Source organism: Mugil cephalus, chromosome 1 (assembly GCF_022458985.1).
Source record: "Mugil cephalus isolate CIBA_MC_2020 chromosome 1, CIBA_Mcephalus_1.1, whole genome shotgun sequence".
Lineage (NCBI taxonomy): Eukaryota > Metazoa > Chordata > Actinopteri > Mugiliformes > Mugilidae > Mugil > Mugil cephalus.
In genome coordinates this window covers 43,017,851-43,033,812 of record NC_061770.1, presented here as the reverse complement: position 1 = coordinate 43,033,812, position 15,962 = coordinate 43,017,851, and the positions used below count along the sequence as shown (strand labels likewise).

The following is a 15,962-nucleotide window of genomic DNA, read 5'->3' as shown; positions in this document are numbered from 1 at the left end:
ATCTCTCTCTCCACCCAGCGATTGCCACAACATATTCTTGTCATGGTCTTGTGTGTGTGTGTGTGTGTGTGTGTGTGTGTGTGTGTGGAACGTCCTTCCTCTTACAAGCTCACACAAAGGAGTGGAAATAATGTCAGCAGACTGTACCTAAGGTAATGGATTGGCCTCACTCTTACATGCAGGGCTCTGGGCATGAGTGCCGGCCTTGGGAAATGTCAGATGAATATCAGAGAATGGACTCGAGAGTTAACAGTAGGTGGTATCTTTGGTGGAGATGCAACAAAACGCATTAAGTGACAAGTACAACGGCTGTTAAGGTTGCCCGATAGAGACAGGGATGGTGAGAGAAAAAATATGGCACTGGGATCACGGCGAAAGACAGAATCTAGGGGTTGTGTAGACGAGCTGCAAAGCAGCAGCGGGTCAGGTGACTTCAGGTCACTAAAGATGAAGCCCATTCTACTCTGACATGAAAAATATGTAAGTCCCAAAATATAACAAAACTACTACTGTAATGCAACTGAAAAGGCGTCCACTAATGCTAGCAAAGGACCGGTCCAAATTCTCTCAATAGCAGTCAGCTAATGACTGACAGAGAGAAGGAAGCTGCAGATCAACATTTAAAATAAAGATAAAATTATCATAAAGTTATCAGACCCTTAGCTTCTGTACATGCAGATCCATCTTCCCATCTTCCAACAAATATGGAGTAACAGCAAGTTCTAAAGATGGTGCTGAGTTGGAGCCTGTTTTTATACGGGCTATACATATCTGCAGCACACAGTATGTAATACAGCATATATGTTCAAGTCAAGAATGCAGATTCCATTGATGCTTAGTAGTGACGTCATCAACGACTAGTCTGGGTCCACTTGACTTTAATCGACTTTAAAAAAAAAAAAAAAAATCCTGCAACATCTATCTCTACCAGCAAGTAGTGCCATTATTGCTTTGTTGGTGTGACAACTGGATAGTAGATATTTTAGGCTCTGACTTGTACATTTCCTGTCCCAAATCTTTGGTAAACAACTAAGAAAATAATGTCAAAGCCACTGCTCTATCCTGGTTCCCCCTACACTCCAAGCTGGACAATGTTTCCTTGCATTAAAAGGAATGGAAACTCTTCGATTGTGAATTAACTGTATGAGTCTCTCCAAGTGGTCACAGTGTCTTCCTGTGTATACTCCCTTTTAAACTGTACAGTAGATATGAGGTTAAAGCACGCTGCTGGTTAGCTTAGAAAAAATAAAGTTTGAAAACAAAGAGCAAACTTGGTTCTGACCAGCGGCAAAAGGAACAAAATCCACTTGCCAGGTACTTAACTACCATCAAAATAACTCTTGTATGTTATATTTGTGTGCTAAGAGTCAAAGGGAAACCAAAATGTTAAAAAAAAAAAGCTAAGCTAAGCAGCTGCATGGCACACTTCCTGATAAACTGTGGTCTTCTTTGTGCATTCCTTATGCAGTCCTTCTCAGACGAGGCAATAAATTATAAAAGAAAAAAAATACTTCTATATTCCTTTTATTGTTACTACACAAAGTATTATGTTATTTATAGATACAGTATTAATAAGAGAACGCCTCAGTGGGAGAAGGAGAATTTCTTTCATCTCAACTCAAAGATTATCTTGATTTTTGTTTTTTGGCCATCGTTGGTCCACGGTACTTAGTGGCAAAAGAAAAGCCCTTACCTGCTCTTTAGATGCTGGATACTCCCAAGACACTTGAAGCGCCCATTTACCATGATGGCCATGCGGGTGCAGAGTGCTTCACACTCCTCCATACTAGTGAAAGACAGAAAGGGAGATTGTCTGACATGAACAACCATAATGCTTGAGTATTTTCTTTGCAGACAGTGATCTTATTCCTGCTCATTCAACTGCTAAAATATGCACCATTCAAGGCTACAGTAGAAGTGCATATCAATTTAGGTTGATTTCAATTCTTGGCTGATTCTTTTATAGCTTTTCTCCTTAAAAGTTTGAGCTTTCTTAAATTCCTAATCTGACACCATAAATGGACGAAAAATCTGGTAATTAAAGGGCGCAGATTAGACCATCTGTAGTTCGTATTATCTCATTTTTTTCCTCTTCCAGCGTTCAGCCGGAGCGCAAGCCATTTTTAGCCGAGGCAAAACCTGTGACGCCTTTCTGAAGAATGGTGCAATTAGGATTATGGCTTTGTAAAACCTGGCGAATTTGCCACTTAACAAAACACAGACACCTGGTCACGCCATGGACGATTGGATGCAGCTCAGCCGCACTGCCTGGGACAACAACAAATGCTTTTATTTCTCCACGAAGGAAACACATGTAATGAGGATAATATATTCCAAATGGAGCGGCAGATCATTCACATGCGCTGCCAGGAGTTTGGGAAATGGTCAAATAAATAGGCAGTTAAATGTAAAATGTTCCATATTGACTTGGGCCATCAGGTTTCATACGGAAATGAGGCATTTAATCCTTTTCTTATTCTTGCTCAAAACCATGTCCAAAATTGGTGGCCAACAATACAGAAGCAAAACTTGGAGGACTTGACTTTGTTCCAGGGAAGGCTTGGATAATGAAAAGACTCCAGCACTGATATTGACAGTTTCTCTTTTCACAGAGAGAGAGAAAAAAAAGCAGCAGTCAGTCAAAATGCCCCAACACTTCATGAAACCTTAAAAGCAGCCAGTGTATTTTTGCCCACCAATATATATATTAACCTGCCACACAGGAAACAGTACTTTTCAAATAAAGTGTAACTCCAATGTACTGTAATTGCAATATTTATGGCCCATGTTTCTTTATGGAACATGTGTTTGTTCCTGGTGGAGAGGTACAATATTTTGACTTCATCTTCGTGGGTGAAGTGTGGATCCGTCGGAGAGAAATCAATAGATGAGAGATGCTGCACCTGTGTGATGTGAGAATAACTGAGCGTCCCTCTTTGATAATACTCAGGATGCAGTCCCACAGGAAGCGCCGGGCTTTGGGGTCCATCCCGGTGGTCGGCTCATCCTGCAACACATCAGATGTCTTTAAAACATTCAGTCCCACCGCAGCCTGAATCAACTGAAGAATGAACTGTACAGTGGAGATATATAGCATTTAATGACAGAATTTAACAGATCATTTAATGGTGCATTTTGGTATGTGTAGTGAAAGTCAGATGGAAAATAATTAAATGAGTGGAAAATGTAATAGGCTGTGATAAATTACCTCATCTCCACCCAATTTGACTGTGGATATCTAGACTTAAGTATAAGACAGATCTTCCCAGCACCATCATCAACACACCAAAATATGGGATGTTTTTAAAGCGTTCGTGTTCCATCTGTTTTGTTCAGCCCAAATTATGCCAAGAAGCACTGAAGCCAGCTCATTAATAAGAGACATGCAAAAAACACACAGACATACGCTACATAGCAAAATCCCGACTACACCCCTGTACACATAACAGGGACACAAGCAGAAGCATGCTCCGATGCAGCACACAACACACAGCCCTGTCTCCTAAGGGCTAGTCTGTCCGTGCACGATTAGAGAGTGACAGTACTCCGTCCATTGGCTGGTTTCGTTCCAGGCCTAGTTCTCCCTCACTAGCAGAATCCTACAAATCCCACGGGCTATTTCCGTCACCGTGCCCAATGTGTCCCTGTGCAAACCCGACGTGGCGCTGCCTCAAGGCTGCCTGGGCTCCCCGGGCTAGCACACAAAGCTGAAATTGACACAGACGCTGACAACACATTATCCCTCTGCCTCAAAGTGAAGGCTAGCCTGGCTGTGGCAGGTTTAGAATAGTGCAGCTTCATAGCTTACAAACAGAGCCAGAAACAACTAGAATGATTAAGTCATTACGTATAATTCCTCACGGATTACTCATTACGTCACTTAAATTAGTATTAGTAGTGTAATCCTATAAACTCCTGCAAATCAGAGAAAGAATCCCTTACCAGACGCAGACAATAATATTTAATGATTCAAGGTATTTGTGAGTCACAACTATTAAGATGCCTGTGAAGTCATCTAAAAGTCATCTAAAACTAAGCTAAAACAAGACAAGTGGACTAGGTTGAGTTCTTAAAGTGGCTTCTTCAGTTCTAAATGAATGGTGGAGAGTATTGGATTTTATTTGGGTGATTTTCCACTTCAAACTTAAATGGCTAGGTCCTGTTAACAACCCAATACTCACCTACAATAAAAATATACTAAGGTTAAGGTCAAGGTTAAGGGTGGTATGTTTTGTTAATAAGGTGCAATGGATGTGATTATTAGACGTGGCGCCCAGTGTGAGGCTTACGACAAAGTAAGGCCCTAGGTGTCAATTGGGTTGAACCTTTTTGCGTCCTCACAGATGATACTCAACACTGAAGCTACTTAAATAAAACATATTCAAGAAGTCCAGTTGCCTGCATTTTAGGTATGTTTCAGACACATATTAAGAGGCAGGTTTCTATTTTAAAAGGCAACTTCAGGAAATCACAAATGTTTATACCTCTATACATCTTATTATAGTAATCTTATGCTTATTATTATACATGTGATTTAGTGTATTCTCAGTCAAGACCTCATAATTTTTCCATCAGTGTCCATCACTCTCTTTAGCTTTAGGCTCTGATGAACCAGAATTTAATATCTGGTTCACCCTGGAAAAAAATAAATAAAAAAACAGGACCACTGAGTGACCACCTTCTCATCCACAAGTAATGTACTTTTAATCCTTGGGTAAATTCAGTTGAAGGTTCGTAAGTTTGATCCATTTCTTGTTTTATCTGCTTCTCATACATCACCCCAAATTCCTACCTGTGTGTTTACAGAAAATAAGTGATCCCCTGTAATCGGAACATCAATATTGATTCAAAGTATTACACTCTTAGGTCTTAATAAAACTGTGGTGTATCATGGTTTCAGTATGTACTACATATCAATAAAGCTGCATCTCACCAGAAAAATGACTGGAGGACAACCGATCAGGGCCATGGCTGTAGAAAGTTTGCGTTTGTTCCCACCGCTGTAGGTCCCCGCTGATTTGCTGGAATACTTGACCAGCCCCAACTTCTGGATCCCCCACTCAGCCACCTTCAGGTAAGAAAAACAAAGAGATTACGGTGTCAAGAGGAGTGTTCACATGAGGCTCCCTGACTAGACTTATGATGCCGTGATGAATGATATTATGGGTTGCATCACTAGTGTATCTGAGCTCTGTGGTTTTCAAGGACAAGGCGTGACAGCTGGCATCACCGTAAGACCTTAATCACAGACTGCAGAGGTACTTTACTGTTCCTCCCAGCTATCTCAACGACATCTCGTTGAACACAAGCAGGCAGGAGCATCACCGACGGGAAGGACACAGGTGTCACAACAAACACTGGCTGTACAATCTGCAGCATATTCATTTCACATCTATTTGTTTATGTAAATAAGACTACATGAGCGCTTTGTCTGGATGGAGACTCGCCACCAAAACACCGTAACACAATGGGCCAGAGCAAAATTAAGAGTTAGCACGAAAAACACAGAACTGGGTCCCTCTGCATCACAGCTGAGACATCAAAGCCGTGGCTGGCACCGGGTCTGGGGCCCATGGTCATCGCCAGCTTCTTCCTCTTTTGATCTTACTGTTGCAGAAGCGGGCGGTGTGAGAGGACTGCAGGGAGGCTGCCCAGAGCGGGCCACACCACCGGGCATGGTGAATAATGTAAAGCCACAACCCACAGCTGCTGCTGCTGCTTTTTCTTCCTTTTTTCATTATGTATGGCGTCTCTCGTGGAGGTTACCCATCACTTCAATGTGAACTTCAGTTTACCCTGCATGCATTCTCGCTGAAGCAGGTAGTTTGATGGTAAAAACAAACAGATGTACGAGTCGAGCGTTTGATAAGGCAGCGGCAACAGCAGATCTGAACTGGGTATTGGTTAGACATACAGAATAATGCAGCGCTGCACACCAGTAGCCACGAAAAGAAAAATGAATTCATTTTTTAAGTGAAAGAATGCAATTGTTACCATGGTGACCTCCTTTTCTGGTACCCCTCGTAGCCGGGCGTAAAACTCCAGATGCTCTCGGCCGGTCAGCAGGTCGTTAATGGCGTCAAACTGGGGACAATAGCCCAGGTTCTGGTGAACGTCCCTCATTTCTGTTCGTATGCTGGTGAGAGAGACATAGCAGTCATCTAACAATGGAGATGATTAAAAGAAATCCTCGCAAGATCAAGAGTAGGATGTCTATACAGCAGGAACAGTAAGAATGGCAAGAGGCATGCACTTAATTTATGGGTCTGTTTTACTTCTGAGCACTATGATTAAAAGTGAGACAGAAAGAGTCATCAAATATTCACAATAACTTGATAAGAAATAGAAAATCTGCACTGAACCAGTCAGTCGGCCCGCTCTTCTCTTTGAAACTCCTCCAAACTAATATGGAGCAGCAGGGAGGTTAATTTCATATTCTCGGCTTGTAGTCTCGTGTAAGTGTCCCCAAATCTCTCTCTCAGAAACAAACAAACACACAAAAAATCTGCCTTTTCTATTTCATCCAGGCAACCAACATGCACCCCCTAGAGGCAAGCCAAATAATGACAGCAGCAGTCCCGGATGCAGCCATGCCCTGTTTGAGATCTACAATATTAATACTTTCACCACCTGCAGGCGACAAATGTCAAAGCTGATTTTCTTTCACAGCTGCATTGTTTTTAAAAGATAATATTGGAGCCAGTTCCTCTTTTTTCTTAAATGTTATTTTCCCAGAGTGATGTTGAGCCTCCGGGAAGCTCAATGTGATTTGATGAGTTTGCAGGCTGCCGGATGACAACGAGGCCACGGTGAACTGGAAGCTCTATTGATCTCATATTATGATTCCTTCTGGTAACTGTGCGCAATGGTCTTTTGCTGATTCAGGGACAACCCCAACCCCCCCACCCCCACCCAGCACACAGTATTTCTAATTAGCACTGTAGCTTTAGATTATTAAATGGATAGTTGTCTTTTCTTTTGAGGTGGGGTTGTATGAGGCACGTGTCAGAGATACACGCTCAGCTCATCTATCTTCTGTCCTGTCCCTACAGTCTCCCAGCATCAAGCTGGTGCAATAATCCCATTCAATAGCTAGAGGTGTTCCACCTTGACAACTATTTTTAACTCGCTGAGACTTGAGGCAAACATATTACCAGCGGAGTTGAAATTTCTCGCACCTACATCAAAGGTTCATGGAGGAGAGAAACAAACACGGAGTGGTCAAAGCTCCAGTAACACCAGAGTCTGTGGAACAACTTTATTAGAGCGACATGTCTGGATTGGAAACCAGAGAAGTTGCTTCTTCACGGTCTGATGAAGGCTGCAAGTTATTCCTTTTATTATAAAGAATTCTGGCCACTCCAGACAAATCAAAAGTGAAATATTTCACAGTTCGGTCAATGGTGTGCTGTCCAGTGGTACCACTGTGCTGATGAAGCTGTGTAATGTATATGAGCCCAAAGCACTAACACAGGAGGTTGTAAAGAGCCCAGGTCCAACTACAATCTTTTTTGATATTACACTTCAAGCGTCGATATTAAATTAGATGTCTTTGCCCCCCAATAACTTAAGTTAATCATACAAGGTAAAGGAAAAACACATATGATACACTAGCAAATGAGAAAAATTACAACAAACATTGGTGCATTTTTGTCATTATAATTCCTTCCCAATTGTGTCCAAAGCCAAAGGCACACGAGAGAACATTATTTTTAGATTTATAGTTGGTGCAAAAAGAAATTAGCCTACACATCAACTGTGTTGTTAATTTAAAGGGTTTTTACTGTTGCTGTCATGGGACTAGGTGTGTGCAAACCATCTAGTATTTGAATTTGTCGAGGGGAAAAAAGTATTTGTACTTGAATAAAATTCAAAATAGGTGTAAAAGTCAGTTTTTTTTGAGTGACACTTCTAATTTAAGATATGTATCATAATTAGCCATTATAATAATTATGGATGTATGAGCAGTATTGGTTGATGTTTTGCATTAGCTGCAGCTAATAGAGGTGATTCAGGCTGACTTGAAGGAGCAGAACATGACTGTGATGATGCTTTGGTGCTTGTGGGAGATAATAGGGGTGACTGTGGCTCAGTAGGTAGAGAGGTTAGAGGTTCGATCCCCGGAATGTGCCACATGCCAAAGTGTCCTTGAGCAAGACCCTGAACCTCTGTGATTGTAAGGTTCTTTGAGTACTAATAGGTAGAAAAGTGCTATATAAAAGCAAGACCATTTCCATACCATTATCAGTAGACGATAGTTTGAATTACGGAGCTATTAAATGCTAACAGATGAATGCTAACATGAGAGATCCCGACTGCAAACGTCTCAACACTATTGTAACGTAACGGAATAATCTCCCGGTCAGACTTCGCTTCCCAAAAGTTATATGCAGCCTGTGCAACCCAATCAGGGTAAAAAAAATAAAATAAAAATCTATTCGACAAAACTAGTGATACAGTTAAGTCGTGTTTCGTCAGATCCTCCTCTGTCACCCTGACTCCTGAACGTCACTCAGTCCGGGCAGACGCACAAATATTTACTGCATTCAGATGAGGAAAGGCAGCTTTTTGATTGGATGTTTGTCTTGTTGTCGAATACAAATAATTTTAAAACTATTTGTTCGAAATAAGTACTTGTGAAAAACATGTTATTTGTGACTTTCTGAATATCGTATTTGGGTTCGACTCCACCTGTACATGGGACGTTACATTGTTTTTTCCGTAAATGAGCGTGATGAGTCCGAATGATACATTCCTGGTCTAATATACTGAGTGTAGGTTAATTCTTATAAATGCCTAAGTATAAAAAATACAAATGTTATAATATATAATAAATAATAACATAATATACATATTATAAGTTCTTAAAAAATAATTATTTGGGAACTGGAGGAAGCTTGTGGCAGTGGCTGAGAAGCTACACAGCTTTTTCTTTTTTTTTTTTTTAATCGCGTAATCATTTTTTTTATTTATCTATATGTATGAACAAGAGACAGCCAGCGAGCTACCACCTGCTGTTAGCGGAATAGCTTCGCTCTTAGCATTTGACAGATAGGAACACCAGGCAGCGCTGACGGTGTCAAATGCATGTATGAACAGCTTTTCCTTATGAGCCCGCAATCATAGATAAGAGAGACAAGTACAGAGAGAGGAGAAATTTCCATTTAAGTGCTGCTGCTTTTTCCCTTCTGCCGATCATTCTTCTTTCCGATGCACCAAAAGCGTAATGAGCTGAAAACAGAGTGGGTGTACGTACATCTGTTTTCCTCGCTTTTCAGTTTATGTTTTCCCTAAAGGTCTTTCAGATTTTTCTTTCATACGTTTCACCTACGTTAATCAGCGTTAACACTGGTGTATGAGGCCCCGCTCTATGCTGCGTCTTTCGCAGAACGCATATCAACTGATGCGTAAATGAACAGCGACCAGCAACCGCTGCGATTGACAAGTAACCGCAGCTCGCCCTGCTCGGATCAGCCGCCTCGGAGACGAGCGCCGAGGCAACGGAACACAGTTGTTTGTTCCTAAAAATAAGGAAGAACAAGCCTCGTTTCTCTCAAACGCGCTTGAGTCTCACATTGCTGGTGTCAAGGCATTTTTTTTTTTTTCCAGGCATGTACAAAGATTTCTTATGACTGATTTTGTAAGGCTGAGACAAAAAAAAAAAGCCAAAACAAAAAATCTGAGCCAGGTACAGGGTGAGGATGTGAAAAGGAATGAAATATGTGCAAGATGTGCAGTAGGTGAAGGGGGGGGGGGGTAACAAACAACAAAAAAAAAGGAGAGTAGAGCATTTCTGAGAATATCGCGGCGAGGAAACAAGACAAAACCAAAGCTGAAAAACACAGAGACAGCAGAACGCATAAGAGATACAGAAAGTACCTAGCCATGAAAAAACACAGAGACGGAGGAGGAAAAATAGAGAGCTGTATTAGCCGGGTGCGAGCTATAAAAAAAAAGACACACACTGCAGCTCGATCCCCATCTGAGAGCCATCTTGGGTGGCTAATTATGATGAGTTACTCGGTGCACTGGTGGGACTTAGCGCCTCACCTGTATCCATTTAGGAAGGCCTCTCCACCGGAGACTGGGATGTCTCCTGTCAGCATCTTGAACGTGGTGGTTTTCCCAGCCCCGTTGATTCCCAGCAAGCCGAAACACTGGTGGAGACAATGGGGGGAGGCCTCCGTTAGGAAAACAGTAGTCTAGACATTAGACGTGTGAAATATCCTCGACCAAGTTTCCTTCGTGCATAAACGCGATTCATTAACCTCCGCAAGTGAAGTTTATCTATCAACTGAGCACACATTTGTTCGCCGCATATCATTTAACCTACACTTGATTGCGCGACTGGTTCGATGTTGAGCAAAATAGCAAACTGATACGTTGTGTGCACAACAACAACAAAACAACAGACAGTAAATCAACACAGCAGGCACACGGGAACAAATAGTGTAAAAACCTCGACGGTCCCCGAAGCATCTCTTCCTGCCTCTGCAAATTGCTACAACAAACACCAGCCTGCCCCGGCCCTTTTTCTTCCTGATGCTGCTGGTTTTAGTTCCCTCCGGAGGGGCGCGCGGCAGGAAGTCGTCTCCGCGGAGCCCCGCCGGTCACGTGACCCCCCCGCCTTAGGTGCTCTGGCTCCGGCATAAATATTTGATTCCTGTCATTCATTGATCCCTGCTTGTTTGTGGCCTGCGCTCGCGAATGCCTAGAAGAGGGCTAAGCTCGATGTAAATAATGCATGGAAATGCGGTGTGTGATCAGCGGAGCCCCGTGAATCACAATATTCCGCTGGCATTTACACTGGGCTTTGAGTAAACACGAGCAGGAAGGATGGATACCGGCGGAAAAGCCCCCGCGAGCACGAATGCCCGTCAGCGTTTGAGATTATGTTTAAATCGAGCTTCCAGGAGCAGCCGCTGCGCGTAAGGGGCACGTGAGACATTAACACTCTTTAATGATTAGGGATGATTTACTTCGACCGTTTGTTTCTTTGTCCAAAAAGTTCACTTCTTCTGGTTTCCTGCTGCCAGTTTATTCCGATCCATACATCACCGGCTCCATATGCTGTTCTACTTGTCTAACTTTAACACACTCATGCTTGGCAATACCAAAGTGTCAAAAACAAAACAAAAAAAAAAAACAATCCCGATAAGGAGATTACTGTTCCTGCTAATGCCTCGTCTAAGCAGCGTTCTGAAGATGTGTTGATTCGCCTCAGTTAGGAAACGCTGAGCCAAACACTCTCTATTAAAATCTCAAAAAAAATAAATAACAGACTGTAAACGGAGGCCAGATAATCTCCCCCCTTCTACCCATTGCTCTCACGTGTTCCTATTCCTATAAATACTACAAGCAACATTCCAGCTTTTGTTCCATTTCAGCCGCTCAAAAAGAAATTCAACGGTGGGGGAATTTTCGAAAAGTGCAAATGCGAGAAAGTCCTCCGACGCGGGCGAAAGAAGAAGAAGAAGAAGAGTCGACGTGCGTGAAACGGTCCTTGTGTGATTCAGCAGCATCTGGCTCACCTCTGCAGCAGGTACGCCCACACATAGCCTGTCCACAGCGGGGGTGCTCTTCCGAGGGTATACCTGCGGGGAGCAGACAATAAAATGAATCAACCAGGCAGCCAGAGGAAAATAAAAAAAAAAAAAAAGAAAGAAAGAAGCGGGGGAAAAGGTGGGAGGCAGGGAAGTGGCGGTGAGAAAGATAGCAGAGAGGGTGGCATGAGAAAATATGGAGCGATAGACCGGAGCAGCGGGGAAGAGGTGAGATGAAGGAAGTGGAGGAGTAGGGGAAACAGAGAAAGTGAAGGAAACAAATTTTTACAAGGAGGGATCATTTGCGGCATTAAAGCGAGCCAGATGGGAAAAGCTATTAAAACAATTTTAGACACTTGCGCAGAGGGGAGAAGGAGAGGACATAAAATTTAGTATTTGCAGTGACAGTATTGATGAGAGGATCTGTCTTGACTTTGAGTACCACTTTAGAAACCTCAATAACCACCAACACATTCACAAGCAGACTGCTGCTTCATTGAGGCGAAGTCCCATTCAGTGATCTCAATATACGGCGAGGTGACCTTGGTGAAAAGGCACAGTGCGCGCTGTAAAAATGACTTTAAAAAGTCCATTAAACACAGTGTACGCAGATAATAAGACTAAATGCCTACAGTCACACCAGGGACCCGGCTCATCACATCAGAAAGCCGAACAGAAGAAAGCTTAGGCAGGTCTAATAATTCAAGGAGAAGGGGATGCTCGTGACTCTGGATTGAATGTGAACACATTACATATTTATCCACTTTGAAACATCAAGGCACTTAGAGTATGTGGTTGCAACAAATGTGAGTATGTCTATTGAATTTACCACAAAACACAGAGCGGTGTAAGCACTGATTTTGATGAATGTTCCTGGATTTAAGTCCATTCTTACGTCACCTTTTAGCTCTGGTTTTGGTCGCCACGATCTCTGATTAAATGCTCCATTGTGTTTACCAGTGACTTGCTAACTGTGTCAACAATTAACCCTTTGATAGCCATCTGATGTGTGTGCTCATCACCAACCAGAAGTGCCACCACTCTATGGTAGTCCAGACTTCAGATGCTGCCATTGGTTAAAGAAACGATTGTAGAGTGAGTTAGCACTAAAATGCAACAATTCAAAAACGTGAAAAACGTCCAGTCAAGTATCGGTAGGGCGGAGCTAAGGGCCACACATAAAACATGGAATTGCTTATATAGATAATTTTTTCCCATTAGCATGGCTGCTAATGTTAGCTATTTTCTAGGTGGACCATTGTTACATCCCTTTGGGAATAAACTCTTGCATGGCTATTATCTGAACTAGCATCAGTGACGTAGGAGGTTAGGACTTGGCAAAGCGTAGGAGCCCTCTGATTGGTGGTGAGCAGACCAATGAGAAGGCCAACACAGAAATAAAACAGCAATCAGCACCAAACAAGGGAAAACAATTAATTGAAATAAGCCAACACTCTTTAAGGTCAACTGTGGGTTGGCACACTGAAACTGAAATCTATATAAAGTGACTGATCTAATATATTTCAGCTTGGAATATTTAGATGTGAGAATTAACTGCATATTTTGTTTATCCGTATTACAACAGGCCACTGATGTCTAAACCATAGGTCTTCAACAGGGGGTCTGCAACCCCTAGAAGGCCCACGGAGGTACTTCAGGGGGGTCGCAAAATCTTTGGTTGATTAGACATTTTTATGTTTTTTTTTTTTTTTAATTTTCCCCCCAAATTCAAATTTCTTTAAATAGACACTGACATGACTCCAACATATTTTAGTAAACGGATCAGAGATGCAAAATTATAATAATGATGTATATTTATAAATAGCACTGGGCCGAGTTTAACACAGAGGACATAGAGTAGGTAGGGGGTCTCTCTCCATCAGTTTGGGGGGTCCTTGGCTTGAAAAATGTTGAGTCAGTTGGACTCGCAGACCTACAGACAGACAGGCATCGCTACAGTGCCAACTAAAACACAAAGACCATGAGATGCAGTGTCATCGCACAAAATTCAAAGGCAGGAAAGAAACTTTTTGCACTCTGTGAGTCAGCATCCTGCTAAGATCACGCAGCGACACTGGAAATAAAGAGCGGGTTGACGCTTTTCACATCTCACTTGAAAACCTTCCACACATGCATCACCAGCTCCTGCTGCCGCTGACCGGCCTCATCCCGCCTCATTCAAGGCTGCGTTTAAAAAAAAAAACTCTCCAGAGTCTGTACTTCAAAGACACAGGATTTATTAAAATCTAAACAATGTGCGTGAGGCGTTTTTCCACATAAAAGACCACGTAAGGGTTTGATACGTTTTCAGAGTGGTTCAAAAGTAGTGTTGTCGAGGAAAGACAAGACGAGGCTTTTGTTGTCGCTGCCGAGTGTGACAGCTAAGACACTGAGCATTCAAAAATCAAGGACAGCACTGTGTCCCTTTCCAGTGCTTTTGATTTTTAAAAGTTGAAAACACGGTTCTATATGAGCGCTGCGTGTCTACGTGCCTGTGCGTGAGTGGCAGACGCCGAAACAGGGAACAGTCTTCATGACAAAAAGTGACAGCACTTGTTTCTCGGCATGAGGAATATATTTCCCGTATAGAAACTCTAAACCCAACACTGGGAAGACTGAAGAAAACTACCAAACTAATGTAAATTTAGAAGTGTCTGACAAACAACGATGTTGCATTCATAACACAGTTGGCACATCAAAAGCGCACGATAAAAGCAGAAGTGGTGTAGATCCGTCAGTCTTTCGGAGCCATCTGGCAGCTGCTCTCGGTTCATATCAATCTGGATTACACATGCTACCTTTTAGTGGTAGTTTTCAGCGCTAAAGCTACATCAAAGCAACAGATATACGTACGGAGGTAAGCAATTAAAGGATAATTCCCCCCTGACTGGAGCAACGCCGCAGCTGTCGAGATAAGCGGACTGACGTCTAATCAGATAAGACAGTTCAGAGAACGCGGCGGCAGCACTTGTGCGACACCCCAAGTATAGATTTAGGTTTTAAAATCACACGCTTTGATCTGCGAATGTGATATTTCAGGGGAGAGACGCTTCCTTTCAAACAGACCAACATCCGTCCCGTCCTTTCTCTGACTCATCAGGCAGTCGTTACCGTACTTTTGTGTCAGATATGGTTCGGATCAGAAGAGCTCGTACTTCTTCGTCTCGTCCTTTTCGTGTTTAAATTAACTTTAGTTTCAACAGACATAGCAGAAAACGAAGGAAACCCGAATAAAACACCGTAGGTGGGCCGTGTTTCAGGATACTTGAAAGGTAAATGGCAGCAGCACCGTTGTAAATCGCTGCCCAAAGGGATTTGTAGCAATTATATGAAAAAAATACAAAGAACTTTTACTTGAGAGAAAAAATAAATTTAAAGTAAAAGAAAGAAAAAATAATTACTTAGAATATAGACTTTTTTTTTCCCAGAGAAATTCCAAAAATAAAGTGTACTTTAGGGATAATTTACAACGGATGGTTTGGTAGCTTTTTGGTAGCCGCGCAGCACAGAGACGAGTCCCATTTGAACAACTTCACACATTATTATGTTATATATTATATTAGCAGACGTGGAGGTGCCATTAGTCTTCTTCTAAATTCAAACAGCTGTCACACGGCCGCCTTTTAAACTTTCCCTGTCGACTTAGTGAGTGACTGGAAGGTTAAACTGACAGCGCTGGGCCTCGCAGACGGACACACTTCCATTACGGTCCCCGTCGATGACAGCGACCGAAGCTAATGCGGCAGCTAAGTGGAGGCTAGCGGGCGAAGAGGAGCTCCTGTTCAGAGCAGCAGGAAAAGGAAGGGGAGGAGCGGGAACCTGACACATGACTGATGGCCTGTCGATCGCTTCACAGGCCCGCTTGGATTTATGACGGGGCCCAGCCTGTGGTGCACGGCCACCGAAGCCGCGTGCTCATTGATCAATTTGTTATCTACACCCCCAAATGGATGGGGCACAGCTGTGGTGGGAGTCAATGAGGGCACTGCAGGAGGAATCCGGATGCCTTCTGCCAATTCTCCGCTGTTTCTGTGAGCTGACGGGCCGCGGCGCCTCATCTCAGAGACACGCTGTCAGCCACGAAGGTGCACATGAGCAATGGCCGGGCCGCTCGTCAACAGCAGACAAGTTCAATCAAAGCTAACGTCGTCGCTGGCACAATTCACATTTACGGAGGCGCAGACCTTTGTGTTGGGGAAGCGCATTAAAAAGTTTTAGCTGAACATCCGTACATCCCTCCCCAGCTTTTCACCTTCCGCCCGTGATACATCCCCCATCCGAGTGCTACCCGGCGCTCGCTCAGTAATTACCATAGTGAGTGCGGCGCACGACTGCGCGCTTGAGCAATGAGCGAAAGATTAAGCGCGGCGCGAGAAAGGAGGCCGAGGGAGCGGAGGAGCGGAGGGAGGCGGCGAGAAG

At 43.1% G+C, this 15,962-nt stretch overlaps 1 protein-coding gene across 2 annotated transcripts in view; it reads right to left on the bottom strand.

Moving 5' to 3' along the window:
* Positions 1 to 15,962, bottom strand: part of LOC125012690 (phospholipid-transporting ATPase ABCA1-like) — a 172,047-nt gene that overhangs the window by 17,490 nt on the left and 138,595 nt on the right. For both annotated transcript variants that reach the window (XM_047592784.1, XM_047592790.1), the window contains exons 43-48: positions 11,532 to 11,594; positions 10,051 to 10,157; positions 5,995 to 6,136; positions 4,934 to 5,068; positions 2,904 to 3,007; positions 1,694 to 1,786 (exon numbers count right to left, since the gene is read on the bottom strand). In XM_047592784.1, coding sequence (XP_047448740.1) covers positions 1,694 to 1,786; positions 2,904 to 3,007; positions 4,934 to 5,068; positions 5,995 to 6,136; positions 10,051 to 10,157; positions 11,532 to 11,594 — 644 coding nt within the window. The remainder of the gene's footprint in view (positions 1 to 1,693; positions 1,787 to 2,903; positions 3,008 to 4,933; positions 5,069 to 5,994; positions 6,137 to 10,050; positions 10,158 to 11,531; positions 11,595 to 15,962) is intronic.